The sequence below is a fragment of the Ixodes scapularis genome, unplaced genomic scaffold, assembly GCF_016920785.2.
Source record: "Ixodes scapularis isolate PalLabHiFi unplaced genomic scaffold, ASM1692078v2 PGA_scaffold8__174_contigs__length_109621045, whole genome shotgun sequence".
Classification (NCBI taxonomy): Eukaryota; Metazoa; Arthropoda; class Arachnida; order Ixodida; family Ixodidae; genus Ixodes; species Ixodes scapularis.
Genome location: NW_024609883.1, coordinates 103,895,327 through 103,914,620, shown reverse-complemented (window position 1 = coordinate 103,914,620; position 19,294 = coordinate 103,895,327). Strand labels below are relative to the sequence as shown.

General features: G+C 42.5%; 1 protein-coding gene across 1 annotated transcript; it reads left to right on the top strand.

Annotated features, from left to right (window-relative positions):
* The first annotated feature begins 1,209 nt into the window (after positions 1–1,209).
* Positions 1,210–15,956, top strand: LOC120837307. The gene is made up of 4 exons (XM_040206543.1): positions 1,210–1,264; positions 6,760–6,878; positions 10,032–10,145; positions 15,909–15,956. The coding sequence occupies exons 1-4, from the start codon at positions 1,210–1,212 to the stop codon at positions 15,954–15,956; spliced, it is 336 nt and encodes a 111-aa protein (XP_040062477.1).
* The last annotated feature ends 3,338 nt before the right edge of the window (positions 15,957–19,294 follow it).

Sequence of the window (19,294 nt, the reverse complement as noted above, 5' to 3'; positions counted from 1 at the left end):
CATCAGCGGCAGGTGCACATGTACTTACACTTGCTTAATAGACCGATCTCACCAGTTAATTTCATTACGCCGCCGCTTCCCGCATTAGTCATGGGAACTGCAGTGTTTCTGCACGCTCGAACACCCCGCTGAAGCTCTGCGCGAGTCAAGCGCCTGCTTCCATGCACTTATGGTGACGTCAAGCATGCGCGGAAGGCTTAGTGAGATCGGTCTCTTTAAGAGCAAACACGGTTGCCGTCAAAACAGCCTTCACAAGAGAGTTCACCGTCCACTGGCGCCATACCCGACCAACCCTCCAATGAGAGCACTGCGTTGTGACGTCAACCACGTCGCTTAGGCGAGGAGCAATTTCCGATTTTTGTCGTATAACGAAAGCCTCGAAGAAACAAAAATGAGCAATGTGTTAAAGGCTTTCTTCTTTTACGTCCGGGTCCTGGCAAACTTTTATGCTAGTTTGGCCAGTACCTACCGTGCCATAAAAAGGGCACACCAAGCACTGAAAGGCCACACTTTATTTAGCAGTTCAACTCGGATCACACTTCCTAGGAGTAATTCGTAAGTACATCCGTGCTCTTCGAACTAACTCAATGTATGGTCAGTTCCCGTGTTTTCTGAGGCTTTAGCAGAGAGTATATACAGATAAGCTTTGCTCCCGCCGTATGTCCTTCTCAGGCAAGTCGACGCGAGGAAAATGAAAGCTGAACTTTGCTAATTTTTGCGCTGTTCACTCAAACGATACAAATCTTGGTTCTAGAGAAACGAAGGTCGCTGGTTTAACTCCCGCTGCTGTCTTGACGTTTTTCCCGTTGCCCTTCTCCTCCCACCCCTTTTCACGATTTATTTTTAAATATACACAATGTACAGGAAAAATGAAAGTGCTCCCCATGCCAAAGCCGCAAGTTACAGTGGCAGGAAGACACCCGTTTGTAAAAGCCACCAGATGGACAAAGCGCTCCTGCTGCACGGTGGGGTTCAAGCGTCTGTGACGCATTAACTTAGCATCTGAAAACCAGCTGTGCATTATAGACCCAGGCTGAAATCGAGACACATCTATGTTTTTTTTTCTTTCTATTTTTATCTTTTAAACATTCACTTCATAACAAGGCATTGTATCTCGTACTCGGACGCTAACCTGATCAACGCGTTCTTTTGGTTCTAGACTCGCAACACGCTGCACCACAGCAACACACGTAACGTTCACTCTCATCGATGATCATGGCAAATTTTGTGTTGGTTATGACTTGTCTGCAAATCATCATCATTGGTAAATAGAACATTCTCTCTAACTTGTAACTGAAAAGTCTAACCTTAACAGGTCATGCGTGCGAGATTTCTTCTTTCGTTCTTCATGTTGACCCGGCTGCGGTCGTACTTAATGCCACCATTAGCCACAGAGAAGTCAAAGGTAAGAAGGCAGAAAGCTCAAATGCGTAAAATAACAGCCTTAAAAATGACCCAATTATTGAAAGAAAAAAAAAATATTAAAGATGTCTAGAATTCTGTGTAATTCCAAATTAGAGCGCAGCTCTTGAGGAAGAGGGGAGGGTATGCCCACCCACCCTTCCCCTCCTCATCTTCCGCTCACCGTCCATTTAGCGCTAAGTTGTCGCTGTATTTAGCGGGGGAAAAGTTTTTTCTAAATTTAGCGGGGAATTTTTTCAGCTAAAAATGCTCCGCTAAATCTAGAGGGAAATCTTTTCGCTAAATGTATACCGGAAATTTTTTTACGCTAAGCTTAGCGAAGAAATTTTTTTGCTAAACTTAGCGGGAAAATTTTTTTGCCAAACTTAGCGGGGAAATTTTCCCGCTAAATTTAGCGGGAAATTTTTTCGGTACATTTAGCGGAGAATTTTTTGCTTTAAATTTAGCGGAAGATTTTTCCTTAGCGGGGAAAATTTTTTCGCTAAATTTAGCGGAGAAAGTTTTTCGGTACATTTAGCGGAGAAACTATTCAGGTAAATTTACCGGGGATTATTTTCCGCTAATTTAGCGGGGAAATCTTTCAGCTAGATTTAGCGGGGAAAGTTTTTCCGCAAAATTGAGCAAAGAAATGTTTCCGAGCGGGGAAAGTTTTTTGCTAAATTTAGCAAGGACGTTTTTCCGCCAAATTTAGTGGGAAAAATTTCCCGGCTTAATTTGGCGGGGAAATATTCCCTATAAATTTAGGCACCGTTTGACGTCATTATGGGAAGGTCCCATAATGCAACTCGCGGTTACGCCGACGGCGACGGCGACGCCGCTCAAGTCGGAAATGGGCGCAGTTAGTTGGTTGTGGCAACCGGCGCAGTGCATATTTGGCGTTTTCGCCCACAATCTTTAAATAGCGTGATCTTAGTCTGCCAGATTATGACGACATTGTTACACGAGATATATGAGGCGCTTTCTGCAGCTCTTGAGTTCTTTTTCTCACTCTGGGAAAGCACTTTTCTTGAGTTTCCTGTGCAAAAACTTGATGGCGGTGACCAAAGACAAAAATATCTCCATAGGCAGCTTAGCAAGTGCCTGACACGCTTGAAAGGTGAAAGGCGTCAGACAATAATCTTTGTTGGTTGAAGGCTTTATGTCTTAAAACTGCTGCATAATGTATATAATTAAAGGTTTCTTTCCATTAACTTTTTTAAAGAGAAAGATTCATGTAAAAATTAAAAAAAAGCCTTTTATTTAAACGATATCAAATTTAATACAAAAGTAAGGGAATGTCACGTCGGACTTTGATTGCGAACATGTGTGCTCCTGCAAAAATTATGAAATTGTTTCTAGTTTTATTTGTAAGTTGCATTCAATATGTCTTCCACTCTTTTTCTGACTCCTAACAGTGCTGGTAGTATTGTGGAAAATTAGAAATCCTATCTATAGCAGTGTTGTGCCCGTTACCGAAAAGTAACGAAGTAGCGTTACTCATTACCTTGAAAAAAAGCTAACGCGTTAATTACAAAGCTCCGTTACTATTTTGCAAATGTAAAGAAATACCGGTGTCGTTACTTGCCATGACTAACGGACCGCACGTTACTTTCTCATTAGTGTTTCGTTACTTTGTGCTTTGCTGGTAGTATATGACCAGCTGTTTAAAATAAACCGCCTCTATAAACTTCGGCCACAATACACTTGTTCAAAGTGATTATTTATTTATTTGTACTCTGCAGTGCCGAAGCATTACAACAGAGGAGTGGGTTGCAGATCACATTTATACGTTGCAAACTCACACAAACAGCACCACAGCGGCAGGGATTCTAAAAGATGGTGCCGTTTCTCTGGTGACGGTCGGCGTTCAATGCTGCGATAACCTTGCCGTTTGTTAGCTGGGCCAGCTTGTTTGTCTGACCTGAGCAGGATGTGGAGTGCATATCCTCGAACACATGACGCTTCGAGAGCGTGATTCGCACAACTGTAATGTATGTCCTGAACATGTTTAGCTATCCAAGCCTGTTTGTCTGGCCTGGGCGGGATATGGAATCTACATCCTCAGACACGTGACGCTTCGCGAGCGCGATTCTGAGAATTGAACCTTGCCCATGTCACCTGACTGGGAAGAAGAAACCGTTCTGAAAAGAACAACCTAATGCACACCACGTAACGAACGCAATATAGACCTCTTCATGTAATCAAAGTTAATCCGGTAAAAAAAAAAACACGTTATTTTATTCTTTCAGCAACCAACGTCGTTTTTCCCCTTAACGACACGTCAGCACCCGGCTATGCTGACACACCTTTATTTATTTATTTATTGTACATACCTCAAGCGCCGAAGCATTGTAGAGGGGAGGGGCAAAGCAAAATAAAACAAACTGACAAAACAATAAAAAACAAACAACAAGAAATTGAAATATCAAAAACACACAGCCATTGGCAAAAGCGGCAAGCAATATATTTTACGGAAAAAAATAAACAAAATAAAATGACTCATGTTGGCTCACCAAACAGAAATGTAGACAAAGATTGGCGAAAAAGAGAATAATCAGGTATAGTTGCGATATCTGCTGGAAGGTGGTTCCAGTCGTTTGATGTATGCGGGATAAATGAATAAAAAAAAGTGTTTGTTTGGCAACGTGTTAATCCAACTTTATTCCGATGGTCCTGTTCACCTGTTCTGGTTCAAAGCGTGGGAAGGTCAGCGCTTCCAAACTTATAGTTCATCCTTTTTTGTTGTTGACAGAACCATAATTTATTTGTTTTGAAGAGAAGGAGGTGACCAGCGGGAGAGGTATAGGGGCGCGAGGAAAAATCCCTCGAGCGGCGGCAGAGTGTTGCCGTCTGAGCGGGTGTCTTTTTCCAGCGAGACGGCTGCTCAGGGTACGGCAACAGTGACATTAGGCCGACACGCGGAGCGGCTCTGTTTACCAACACGGCCGGAATGCCGCGCATGCGCGGAAGCAATGTGGGCAAAAGCGGCCTGACTCCGTGTTTTCGCCACTGCGTTGTGTGGCGTGCGCTCGCTGTTGACGTTGTAGGGACGCTTTTAGCTTTATTTCTGCGTCGTATTTTCTGACAACGTACGTTGTATGCTATGCCCGACTTTTTGAGCTCACTACCCGAGCCTGAACGGCAGCGGTATCGAAACAAACTGTGCGTGGACGGCGTTGCCTACGAGGACCCGTACGCCGTAAACAAGGCCTGCTGGACTTCCGACGTAAAGTTGCTGCCACGGAAGTCGACGGCTCGGGTCATCGTTTATTTAGTTTTTTCGCCAAGCCCTTTCACGCCGACACGGTGCAGGCGTACAAGCCTCTCGAGGCCTACAATTACTTCGAGCCGGTTTCCGCATTGCCGGCGGGATCAGCAGACTGTGGGTCTGCGGGAGTGCTTTATTAATTCATTGATTAAATACACACAGCGTCCTCGAGTCAAGGTACGATATTTTTCCTACCCTCATGACCACAAGGCATGACAAGCAGTAACGCTTTGTCCGTTCTACAGTCTTGGCAGTAACACGTTACAAGTAACGGCGTTACCAGGAACGCGTTACTTTTTTCAGTGACGTAGTAACTTACTCATTACTTTTTGGACACAGTAACGGGTAACGGGCTTACGTTACTATTGTAAGTAACGTAGTTACGTTACTCGTTACTACTTCCCAAGTCTTAAAAAAATTACACTTCAATTTTTTCCGTGTTTTTAGGCGTCAAGCAATGTGAATTCCCGAGTTTTCTGCGTTTTTTCTCGTGAGTATTTAGGCGAAACCGTAAAAGGAGATAAAGTAATTATGTTCAGTTTCTGCATAAACACAATGCTTATGCAGAAACTTGATATATGAGCTTATGCATACCTGTATCGTCAAAACAGGAAAAAGGGTTAAATCATAATTTAAAAAGTAACGCAGAAGTAACGTGCGTTACTTTTTATCGGTAACCCGTTCCTTTTATTTTTAGGTAACGTAGGGAAGTAACTCGTTCATTTTATTCGCAAGTAGGGAGCAACGCATTTCGTTACTTTTTTTGCGCTAACGCCTACAACACTGTCGTTCTGTTGCCGATCCCATTCTGCTACACGGGCGGAGCGAGCCTCCGACGAGCGCTTGGCCGATGATTAGTGCATGAACACCGTGAGAACAAAATCCCGCAGGTCTCGATCAGACGACGGTTTTCCTGCTGATAAGCAAGCCTCAGGACGCAAATTGAAATGGAAACCACACTTGCGTTCAAGAAAGTGCTTGCCGCACGAACGGTCGTTCGCGCGAGGCGACCATTATTTTCGATCCACGCAATTATCCACCTTCTATGCCTTTCAGAGTCAGCCGGGAACTTCGGGAAACTCATCCCGCTACTTTTGCTGTATCTTTCGGCGCAACTAACGGCTACACAGCTTCGCGGCATGCTGAAATGCTATGACGCCCATGCAAAACGTGCGCCCTTTTGCCCACACCACACGGCTCCCGTGCGATCGCAGCGCCGCCGCAGCTCCGTGACGTCAAACCCGCGTGTCGGTCACTAAGGACGCTTAGAAGTTACGCATAGCGATAATCTCGCGCCTTTTGGGCCCGGTCGTGGGAACGTTAGAAGTGTCTTCCGAAAGAGTTTGAAACCACTCCGCTTATACATAGCTTTGTTGGAGTTTCCTTGCCAGTTTTACGTAGTGTACATAATGAAAATTATTTTGTTTTCAAACAATCATGCGCCCATTTGTAATCAAAGGTAACGAATAACGGGTGACGTAATTTGAGAGGAAATAGCGCAAAAATAATAACGACGTTACTTTACTCGTAAGTCATTTGGGATCCTAACAAGTACGTTAGTACGTTAGCCGAAAAACTCACGCGTTACCAGTAACGTCGTTACTTGTAACGCGTTAGTTCCAACACTGATCTATAGTCGGGTACAACCGGAAAGCAAACTGTGAGCGCCGCCCGCAAACTGCCACTCTTCCCACTTTAGCGGGGCAAACGCTGGAGAGGGGGCAAGGAGGAACTCGCCTCCTCTATACCCTTCGCTCTTATGTTGTACCCGACTATGGAATCCTGATTTATTCAACATTGTCTTATTCTATTTCAAGCGAACTAAACAAACGTGTTGCGAGGACTTGTTAAATACCTAAAGCGACAGCAGAAATTGAACTAACCTAAAGGTTATTTTTAATATTAGAAATTATAAATAATTGCACACTTTTAAAGAAAGATCGGGAGGCTGGGGGAAAAAACGGTAAAAAGCTTGGCAGGCTCTATAGTCCATACCAAGATCAGATATGTTCACTAAAAATAAACTAGAGCTTAAAAAAAAAACACCAGAACACTTTAAGGGTACAGTGAATCATGTATTTAATTCACAGGTGCCGCCTCTCAACAAATAGAAATTCTTCGTCATATCAGTACGACTGAAATAGCGCAGAAATGTCAAACTGTTGTTCACAAGAAATGTGAACGAGAGGCAAAAGGTAATCTAACCAAGGTAAGCTGCCCACATAAGTAACACAGACAGGCCATTTTTTTTAGCTACACAAGAATGTTAAACTCCGTAAGCCTAAATAAAAAAAAGGCAAAGACAAAAAAATACGTTTTTGGGTACACCTTGCTAGTCTACCCTCACAAACTGTTGTCATTCGCGTGCACAAGGTTTGTTATGGCGGGAACGGTATGCTAAATATTACAGAAAATCGCACAAAAATCAAAACTTGTGAAAATAATTCCTGGCCTTCTTTTGTAAAAAGGACCACGCGCAAATTTTGATAATAAAGCAATCGCAAATATGTTTCTTTTTTTTTTTTATTAACTTTGCGTTTTAGGGGCACCAAATACGGAGTTTCCATTGAGCGCTTTCCCATTTCACTGCGCTCTCCAAAACGAGGACACGCCAAAACAACAACACGTTTTTTTTTTTTTTTTTTAAGTAGTTATTTGCGTTATAACTGCTTTGCCTGCAGATTTCTGATACTCGCAGGGAGTTTTCCGAAAGCTTAGCGGAACGACAGAAATATACGATAACTCCTTTGTACCACTGCTTTTAAAAAACAGCATGCATTTTTTGTGTGTGTGATTTGATTTTTGTAGGATTTTCGTTTGGGTGTCTGCACATGTTTCCACCTTTAAGGCTGAACCGCACGTAAGCGACTTAGCGAAGCGACGAGACGAGCGACGGCGACAGAGATGAGAATCAGCGACGAGCGACGAAGATTTCTCACTGTCGCACGTCGTGTCGCTCGGTTTCTGCAATTCTAGAAAACGTAGCTCATCGCCTTGCTCGCTTGGTCATGTCGCCTTTATGCGGTTTGCGTTGTTGCGCGACTGACCAAGTGACAGCGAAGCGATCGCCGTCGCTTGTCTCGTCGCTTGCCAAATCGTTTACATGCGGTTTATACTTTATTCTGCGGTGAAGTGGCCGCGTGAAATAACGCTTGTGCCACAGATCTGCATTACGGGAAACGAAGGTACGAGCTGAATATGAATGTGAACCGGTCAGGGAAAAAAGTCCATAATTAAAAAAACAACAACTAAATGTTGGACTAATTCGACTGATATTTGAGCTATTCGATTTAAATATTTAAATCAGAGTAATGATAAAAAATAACTGTAGCTATAAAATAGTGATTCTTTGCCAAGATATATTTTCAACTTTGCAGATATATTGATCTGTTCGATTGATCACTGATAACAATGCGAAGTAAGGAATTACTGTAAATATGAAGTGAAATTTAAATAATACGTTTTATTGATGCCGTAACAGAACAAGGAAGTTTGATTTCTTTAGATAGGTAAAAATATGACGATTTCTCTTTAAAATTCTGACTTGATTCCAATAGCATTACCTGTTTTAGTTTCTTTGGCGTTCAGATTGTGTTACAATTGGTCCTTACGTAGCTTATAAACAAATTGGAAGGTAGAGATTAAGCCCAACGCTTTAATTTGCCCAGATTAGCTCGATATTTTTTTAATGTATATGTAAGAATAAACATAAAATAGGATTCAGTGATAAACAAACGGTAAATAAAAGAATATTTCCGGATATATTTGTTGGGTAAGGTTTGATTTAAATCACCATGGTAAACCTGAAGTTATTTAAATCGTATTGGTTTTTATACTTCCCCTTGGAAACGGCCATTTTTATGTCTTTTCTTGCAGCGTCAAAACAGTGCTTTGTTACCGAATTTCTAGTACTTTGGCATTTAGATATATTTTTTGTCTTTTTTTTTAATAAACACCGTGTTATATTTAATAATGTTGATAGTACACACTGTGACAGGTTGGAAAGGATTTTGGTTGCTTCTTCTGAGCTTCGCAATAATCAGAATGCGTAACCGTTCTTTCCACATACGACATAATAAAGCAGACTACCGCACTCGAAAATCTCTACAGCATCTAAAGTAAAGGCGACGGTGCCTTGCTTGACTGCCCAATTTGTATAGAAGTTTCAATCTTGATCAAAATTTTCATTTCGCGAAAAATCTTAGTTGTGCTGTATGCGTCAGTTTGTTTCGAATATTCATTCGGACCCTAAACCTTGATCAAAGTCTATTTTCAGTTCTTATTAATGCGAAAGCATTCCCTGTCACATGGAGCGCAGTCGGCGTTGTCTGTGACCCCGAAAAACAGGAAACTAAAGGAGGTTAAAAAGGCTGCGACTTCCACGAAGCGCAGTCGGCGTTGTCCGTGACTTCAAAAAACGGGCTACTAAAACGGCAGTTAAAATGGCTGGGACGCGTCATAGGTCTAAAGAAAGCGTCATAGTACCACGAAACGCCACCACACAGAGAAGCCCTTTCCTCTGGCGCTGCGGCCCGTGTGCCGGTAAAACGGAGAGGGTGGCAGTGGCGCGGCAGCCGCGTCAGGCGTGACCGGACCGGCGGGGAAAGGGGGGGGAGGGGGAGGGGAGAGGAGGGGAGGAAGGGAGGGGGAGGAAGGGGGAAAAAATTCTCGCTCCGTCTGCTAGCCGCACTCCCTGCCGGCTCTGCGGTCCCTTTTCCTCTCAGCGCCGAAGAACATCGCGGCGCCTGAGGCATCTACGGAGGCCGCAACCTCGACAGTAGCGAAACGTAGCCGTCCACGCCAGCACACAGCGGCGTTCAAGTGGACATGAATGCTTTCGCATTCACAACTCATAAGAAGTGCTTAGGTGCCCTCAACATTTTTTTTTAAGTATGCATATCGTTTGACCCGAGAAAACGAAACTCAGTTAATAGCGAAAAACAGATTTGCGCATTGTGAATTTAGTGAATTAAACTACAAATTCCAATGAAAATAACATGAGATAATTACTTTAATTGTGTCACTGTGCTATATATCTACGACTGAATCTAAAATATTTTGAAACATCTCAAAAAGTGGGTGTAGCTTTTTTAGACGGTTGCTTCAGGGTAGTATCAACCATATTGCATACTTTTTTCGATCTGAAAATCACGGTTTTCAAGAGAAATTTAGCAGAACACGATGGTGATATGCACTTTAGTACTTCCGAATATCTGAGCTTTTAAGAAGTGTGTTGCCAGGAAGCCTTTCATACAACATTGTTACATTAAACAGTTTCAGTACGAATATACACTGACCAATTTAACGCCACCAGTGAGAAAGAGCTCTGCTGATATTTCTCTAAAATATATATTTCTTCCAGATAGGTCTTGATCTTCCCAGCTGCCGCCTTTATTGCTATTCTAAATTGAGCGACGGCAAACTCAGGGTCACATTGACATGGCTTCCTGATTATATGCCCTGTCTTATTGGGAACGTAAGTTGAATATTTGGAGGATGTGTAAAAAAGATAACTGAGATAGATTTCTTTTATTTTGCTTCAACCCTAGGTGGATGCTATAGGCTGGAGAGGCGTTTAAGTTTTTTTAGAAATTAGGCAGTAAAACGGTCGAACATGAATATAGCATTATAAAAATATTAGCGCGAAAGACAAAGGACGATAAAGTGCAGGACAGGACAAGTTCCTGTCCTTCCTTGCCCTGTCCTCCCCTGCTCTTTGTCTGTCGTCCTAATAATCTTATGATGTTCAACCTATCTTGCGTAAAACCTATAGCGTGGTTCAAGTCACCAGGCTCGATCTAAAATGGACCATAAAAATCAACGCCTGCACGTAGCAATCTACACTTTTCGTCAATGGTGCATTTCACAGGTCGGTTTTTTCTTGTAAAATTATAAACCGTATAGTTCTCTTTCTGTAAATAATAAGCCAAGAAACTTGCCAGGGTCTACGGCGGGGAGCGACGCAGACGACAAGGGTTCAGTAGCGGGGAATGCTTGGCGTTCGTATTGATAGATGGCGCTACTTCCTTATCGCGACCACCGTGGTCTATTAAAATAAACATAACCTTTTTGAAATTTACCTTCGGTTAACAAATAAATGCGGACAATAAAAGCAAAACTTAAAGTAAAAAAAAAAAAAAAAACGCGTCTGCATAACGGCGGCGCTTTTGCTGCCAACCACTGATCTCGGTGTCTATTTGCTGGATCGCGTTTGACCAGCTCCGCCTATGGACGGGAATGCGGCCACCGTCGGCCATCTTTTTGGTAGAGTGATATTATCTCTAGCTATCATAGTAACATGGCGGACAGCGCAATGGCGGCAGGCTGCCATAAAATAGCCGTGGATCTAGTACACTGTACCGTGGGTGATATTTCGTGCTTGATTGAAGTTGTTCGAGGAAGCAGATTCTTGAAACCCGGCGTGAACGGTAGCTTCATCTTTGAGGACCCGGCGAAAGTTCTACGAAAGCGCAGTACCGGGGAAAAGCGGCGCAGACTCGCATTGAAAGCCGACTCCGTACCGGCGTCTGCTTTCGATGCTTCTTTCGATGCGACTTTCGATGCGTGCTGTGCTGCTTTTCCCCGGTGCTGCGATTTCATGAAACTTTCAGTGGGTTCTGAAAGATCGGGCTACCGTTCACGCCGAGTTTCAAAAACATGTTTCGTCAAACAATTTCAATCAAGCACGAAATATCACCTACCTTATTTTGACGGCAGCCTGCCATAACACCTGCCAAAACGCTGTCTGCCATGGATGGATGATACACTCTTAGAAAAAAGGGTCAGTATAGTCCTCCCTAAAGGGAGGAACGCTCTTGACACATATGTTCCTTCAGAAAGGGAGAAACTTTCGTCCCTTAAGCAGGGGAGGAAAAGTTCCTCCGTCGACTGCATCTCATTATGGCGGCCACGAATCGAGCAAATCGAGCTCGGTAAGGCTTAACGAGAACACTAAGTCTATTGCACAAAGCGAGAGGAGCAGGAAATAAAAACGTAACACGAGCTTTCCGCGAACTGTATATATTTCCGAAGTTTCTTTACCCCTGCAGGTAAACAAACTTACGTTTCGAAAGCATGCAGTCACTCAGTCTTCTCATCGTCAGCACTGCGATGTTCAACGGAGACAACCGGCACTCAGTTCGCGCACTTTATGTCCTACCTTTGCTATTCCTCGAGCCACAATTCCTTCGTCAACCGTAGCGTCAACCGCACATCACGGAGGAGTGAAAATCATTCGCCCGCAAAACCAAAAGCCGCTCTCAAAAAAAAGCAAATCCGAAGCAACCTCTTGGCTTATCTCAGCACGGTAACACGAAATTATGGCGTAGCCGCGTAGCGTAAAAGGATGTTAAATCGCTTGCCACCAGATGGCAGGGTCAAGCAGAGTAATCGCACGTAGCTAGGCTAGGTGGTGCTAGGTACCGCCCAATTCATGTTGTACAAAAAAATATTTTTATTTTCTTACGCCACAATTGCGTTTCCTTTTCTTCGGAATCTCCAACACATGTAGACACGTTGCGCACACTACAAACATCAGGTCAACATATATTGAACGCATACACAGGCATCGCACATACAATCATCAATACAACAGTACACTACCCCGATCACTACTACCGAGACCTGCGTTTCCGTCTTTTATAGTGGTCGTTTTGAACGTACGGAATTTTTCGGTGACTCCCTAAGCAAAAAAAAATATTCCGAACATGTTCATTTTTTTCCAGCAATGTCATACATCTGAGGCTATTTTTAATGGCTCAGGGGATGAATCTCTTATTAGAAAGAAGACGCTCGATCATGCCATAATTATTTGAAAGCCAATAAATCGAGCCGCTCCAATGTGGTTCCAAGCCATGAGTTTGTTTTCCCGCATGGCCCTTCGTAGCCAGTATTTATATTGTAGTGTTCGTTTTTCTATTTGTGCTGTTCGCGCAAAGCTGCAATTGCCGTCTTGAATTAATCTCTGTAGAGCGGATATCCACTCAGCTGGAAGTGATGCTTCACGGGCACAGAAATCGCTTTTCGATCAACTTGAATGCAGTCAAAGCCGCGACTTCCGACAACTGTTAAGTGTACGGCGTGTACGGAGCTGCGCCGTTGCGAGCTCGAAAACTTCTAGCGCTCATCCCAGCGCGCCACTTAGAGGGCAGTTTCTACAGGAACCGTAATATATTTAAACAGTAAAATAAAGGATAGCGTTTTTTTTTTTTCGATTTTGCCTGTCTTTTTTTTTTTTATGCTGAACTTCGATTATAAATACACGTACTTTCCGTCATACTTTCGTAGTGTTGTCTTTTCCCCAGAGCGCAATCGCTCTCGGGGACCGACAGTCAGATTGGCCACTGTACGATAGGAGCTTACCGTTCAGACCAGCGTTCCAACATGACTATCAACACGTCGATCGACTGCACCTAATCCCTCAAGTGGTTTTAAACTCTTTAATGTAAAGCGGAATGTCATCCTGCGACACCCCGGCCCCTCCGATAACGGCCCGACTAGCGGCATCAATGCCCGACAGTTTACGTCATCTCATCTTGTTGTTACACCACTGATACGCGAACACACGGTCACATCGGCGATAATTCCAGTCTTCTGTTCACAACCCACAACACTGCCATCACGATGTCGCTGACACGAAGAAATACAGAACCACGTTGGCGATGTTGCTGACACGCAGAAGAATCACGTTGAACGCTGGTTGGCACTCGGCACGGGACAACGGAACCGAACTCAGCACGGAAGGCACCCAGGCAGCCGGCAGGAAAACCTGCCTTCCTTGGACGCAGTTCCCGCGATTTCCATAACGTCGAAAACGTCGACACAGTTCCTCGTGGTTTCGCTGCTGTAGTTCCGCGTGTGTCCCGCAAATTGGAGACGGCCGTCTTACCCAGTGTATGTAGCGCTGCTGGCACTGCTCCGGAACTTCGCTGTTTCTAGCGGCTTCGTTAGCTCATTTGATAAAATTAGTGGTAAAAACGTCAATGCAACCGAAATGTTCTGCACGTTTGGACTAAAAGACGGAATTACAGGCGGCCTTCGCTGCCGCTGAAGCTCAATCAACTCAACATTAATTTATTAAACAACGTGCACGATGTGCTCGAAAAACGAAACCGAAAAAAGATGGGTCGGGAGGGCGAAAGCTTTCTCCGGTCTGCCTGGAGAAAGAGGAAAACGTCTCGGTGAATAATAAGGACTTTAATTTTCCTTTCATCGGTATGGGTTTGTTTATGTGTGTTTTGGTAAACAAAAATAAAAAAAAAACTTTACAAAAAAAAAACAAAAAAAAACCCACTTTCCTGGGGATCGAACCGTTGACCACTTTGGTCAGTAGCTCGATGTTCTACCCCTGCGCCAACTGAACAAGGAAGAACTCGCCCTCCTCCTTTCATCTGAACTGCCGTTCCTCCCTCCTCTCGGCAACTTGTCCGCAACAAGGAGGAACAGTCGCTTTTGCTACCTTCCTCCTCCCTTTTTTCTTAGAGTGTAGTGGCTGCAGCAGCTGAGATTGGCTAGAGGTAATATAACTCTACCAAAAAGATGGCCGCCAGTGGCCACATTCGCGGAGCGGGCAAACGCAATCCAGCAATTGTTATAGAGATCAGTGCTGCCGACGGATTTCGTCTGCGTGTCGTCTGCTTTCTTTCGCTGGTCGGCTGCACCTTCGGACGCTGCTCCCGACGCCATCTATCAATACGAACGCAAAACACACCCCGCTACTGAACCCCTGTCGTCTGCGTCGCTCCCCGCCGTAGACCCAGGTACGTTTCTTGGCCTTATTTTTTACGAAAAAAAAACTACGCTTTGTAATTTTACAAGAAAAAACCGACCTGTGAAATACACCTTTGGCGAAAAGTTTAGATTGCTACGTGCAGGCGTCGATTTTTACGGTCCTCTTTAGATCGAGCCTGGCTACTTGGACCACCCTATATACGCGTAAAACATTTTAACTATACCAATTTTGCGTAACACATTTTAAATACCGAATGGCCTCCTTTTTAATATATATGTTAATGATATTACCAATATTAATCCAAATGCAAAATTTGTCAACTAAGCTGACGACACAAGTATACTCTTTAATTCAAATAATGCTGATACCTTAATTGATATGGCAAACCTGACTCTGTCTAGATTAGAAATATGGAGTGAGAACAATGCGTTGCAAATAAATGTGACGAAAACAAAAGCCGTGCTTTTTCGCTCGAAAAATAAACTTGTAAACATTACAAAAGACCTAAATTTAAATTCTAGCAACATTGAAATGGTAAACTCCTTTAAGCTCTTAGGTGTTACTTTCTCTGAGAATATGTCGTGGGAAAATCATATAAACTACCTTATTCGAAAGCTATCCCGGGCTGTGGACATGTTAAATCGTCATCGTTATATTTTGCCAGAAAAAGTAAAATTATTATATATAATTCTCTATTCCACTTTCACTTAAAATACTGCCACTTAGTTTGGGGTACAACGACTTTTACTAATCTAGAAAAGCTGCATGTATTGCAAAAGAAAGCACCTAGAGCTATGGGGGATGTCCCGTTTGACTTTCATGCAGCTAGCTTATTAAAAAAATTTCAAGTCATAAATGTTCACACAATATATGATTGCAGGCTTGCCACTAGCCTAAAAGTGGAGCAAATTAGAAATACGTATTTTTTTATAAATCTTGCACAAATCTCGAAACACACTCATAGTTACTCTACCCGCGGAGCTGAATGTTGGGAGGTGGTCACACCGAGAACAAACTATGGCACACAAACGTTGAAATGTACGCTGTTCCCAAATTATTTAATATGTTTTTAGCTAAAGGTATTGATTGGGACAAGTTATCGTTAAGTGAAGTGAGGTCACCCTTTTTTCAGTGATGTAGTTGCTCTCTTTACTCCGTGTTTTGTTCTTAATACTATGAGCTTCTTTTTGTTTTTGTTTGCCCGTCATGCCCTATATGTCAACATTGTGATAATCTAAGGTATTGTGCTTAACATGTCGTGATGGCGATCATTTTCTGTACATTTGTGTTTCTCCTTTGATTGCTGTATTATTTCCCCACTCTGTCGCTGCTGCTGTAGGCGGTCAGGAACCCGTCAAGCTGTACCTCATAGCTTTTTTTCCTGATCGCCACCATCATCTTATGGTGGAAATAAACACTATCATTATTATTATAATGTGTTCAGGTACCCCTCATCATCTACAAATGGCACTAATTTGCATCTTTTGCGTTAAACATTTTTATCAACAGATATGCAAAAATGGGGAATGCATTTTTGATGAGCGAATACAATTATAACATTTGGACATATCATACAAACCTGAGTCGCGTTTTGAAGATCGACGGAAGATGAGAATAAAATTGTTCACGTTATGTACAGCACAATTTCTGGTCTTTCTATCTGTTTCGACCTGCACGCTGTGTTGATTTGTATCTGATAGTTTGTATACCTTGCTGAACTTGCCGCAGAGAGGAGCAGTGCGACATGCTTCTTATATTTTGTACACATGTTTTTAGGTTTCAAAGTACGATGTGCTCTAGCCCACACGCTTACAATATCCCAGTAACATTGTGGGTACGTTTATCTTTCTCGTAACAAATGCTAAAGAACAATATAACATAAATATCCTGTCTTGGTTTCTTTAAAACAATAAAGGCTAAAGACCAGAAAATATGAAGTAAAATGATAACTAACTGAAAGTAAAATAATAGGGATTTAATTTTAGAACAAACGTACTTGTAAATAACCAAAAAAAGCAATTTGAAGTACAAATATACTAGAATGCATGACAAATATAGCTAATCTATCGATGCTAAAATACACATATAAAAAGGTATCGCGATATTTATGAAGTATGCACTTGAAGAAAATAAGAAAAAGTATTTGTAAAATACAAATATGATCAAGGTACATTTTGTTGGGAGCAAAAATGCGGATTCTAGCATGCTTCTAAAACCGATTCGAGATTTTCTTATACTCCATGTAACCCCTTGGTTTCACCTGCTAAGATATATTAAGAATAAAAACAAATTATCAACATTACTTCAGAAAACACACGAGACTTGAGAAATTCAAGCTTGTCTTGATTGGGTGGAGGATATTCTTAATTAGAAGCAGCGCGTTTTCTATTTCTCGGGGTCTCTCATATTCGTGAGTAAAGAACACAGATACCTCTAAGTTCATTTCGTGCTAACTTAAATCACCTTTTGGCGTCATAATACTTTTGTTTGATCCGGGATCCTTTTTCAGCAATAATCTCACGACGTCGCTTTGGAATGAACTGGCGTGCCCTTATTATTTGTTTGGATATGAACGAGAGCCAAAGCTTTACTCCGCGACGTGCTCAGGCAGGTTCACACACTTGCGACTCGTTACGACCGTGTGCCTGACAACCCCTCAAGATACATTTCAATGAGAGAACAGACTAGGGCTCCATCTAGCGGATTGCCGTGGAAGTTTTGGCGATTCTGTATTTTTATTTTTCTTCTTTAGCTTTAATCTTTCTTTCTTGGCTTGAAAAGCCTCTCGCAATGTTATAAATGGGAAGCTTTCATAGATAATACGTAGATTTGATATCGCAAACAGCGCAATACGTCACGCAGGTTCGTCTGCTCCTTGGGCGCCACGTGCGATTTGTTTTCCTATCAAATGCGCGCACATGCGTTTGTTTACCCCCGACCTCAGCCAATGACGGCGCGAGCTTGGCTGCCTCGTCATCGTACGTTTTCTATTGCATTCTCTATGATTCCTTTTAATTTGCGTGCCCCTGCTTGCGTTCGGATGCGCCAAAGACGCATTTTAGAACACTTGCTTGCCGTATACCTTTGCTCTAGGGAAATGCAGTTCAGGGTCATTTCATAGATGGCGCCAGCATGCCTGTGTGCTCCCTCGTCGTAAAGCATCATAAGAATTCTGTCTTAGGCAAGCGCAAGTGTGTGACCGGGCCTTTGCGCTTGTAAAACTCCTGCCGGCAACCCCTCGAACTTTTAAAGTCTAAACAAATATAGCAATCCATTTGAAGCATCCGGAGAAAGAAAATTGCAGAATAGATAAGGGCGCTGCATACGGTCAGAGACAAAACACTACGAAGAAGCCTTAGTCTGCAGAGTCCGATTTTTTTTGGTTTCTTATGACAATGTTGCTTGGGCTTGGTGAACTCTTTCTTTTTGAACACAGCAATTAGCGATTGGAATTTACATGCGTTTTAGTCCGACACCACAAAACGTTTTTCGTGCCATTGGACATCGTTGAAGCATGCAACGTTTTGGCGTGTTATGTGCCCAAATAGAACAATTTTGTTATTGGAATTTTTCTACAAACCTACAAACAGCGAAGAAACCCTTGGTGCTGAGGCAGCGAGGAGCGAATAAATCTGTGTGGCTGGAGGGGTACTTGTTTTTTTGTAATCGAAATGTACGTATTTGTCCACAGCTTGTCACAATATAGAATATTCCGCTAAATGTATGGACATACAAAATTTTTAATATTTTCCACATTGTGCTTTCCAATTGACGCTGCAGCCCTGACTTGCAGTTTACTATTGGATACATAAAAGTCGCAAAAAATAGGGGCCTATAAATAATTTACACAAACATTCCAAAGATGGTACTAAATTTGCTATGAATGCATTATTCTAAAACCATCTAAGGGATACTAAAACTTAAAGGGGCTACGGCTTTAAAAGACGAAGTGCCGATTCGTTTTTTTTTTGTGTGTTTCAGTCCACTAAAGTAAAACAAAAACAAAAAAAAAATAAACGTAGACATGTCCGATCATACATGTCGTTAGCGGTGTTATGAAAGCACAATTCCTTGAAGGTCATGTTTTTGTTTCGCACTCCTCCCTTTGCTTGTTTGACCTTTTCCTGCTAAAATTAATCAAGTGCAGAATCCTTCTCACACTCCTCCTCGTTTTCAGTTTTCTTTTCGTTTCCTCTGCGTTTCTTTTTTTTTTTTTTTGTTCATAGGCGTCAGTGTTAGACTAGACAATCGAGACGTGTATTTGCGATAAGTTAATAAATGCCTGTTTCGTGAAGCACGGGCATAAGACTATTCGTCAATCTTGGTTTAAAGGAGCGCGACAACGACAGAGTAAAGACGAATATAAGCTATTGCTCAAGTTACTTTCACTTGAAAATATATTGAATAGAGTTCAAATATTTGTCATATATTAAATTTCTGCGAAATGTCCTTCTGTATAGCGTAATATGTACCGACTCCAGTGACAAACACACGTATGCACTGGCGGAAATATTGTTTACCAGAATATTTTAATTTGCACTCTATGAAAGGAAACGAAACAAAATTTCTAAATAAGGTTCACGTTAAAAATAGCATAAATAGGTCACAGAACAGCCACAATGTGGATGTTCTGTGACCTTTAAATTGAGCACAAAATTGCACAGATCGCTAACTTACAAACGACATCCCCCAGAGTACGTCACAGAGCAGCTCATGTAACCGCACACGCGGCTGCAGATCGGCAAATTATTCGTTCTTTCCTATGCGGTTACCCAGCGGAATCGGTGTTTTTCGGGAGAAGGATACTTTTTTTTTTCTTTACTTGTGGAACGATAATCAATATATAATATGCAAATGGTAAATACTTTCACCCTCAATAGCACAGGGCACGAGCG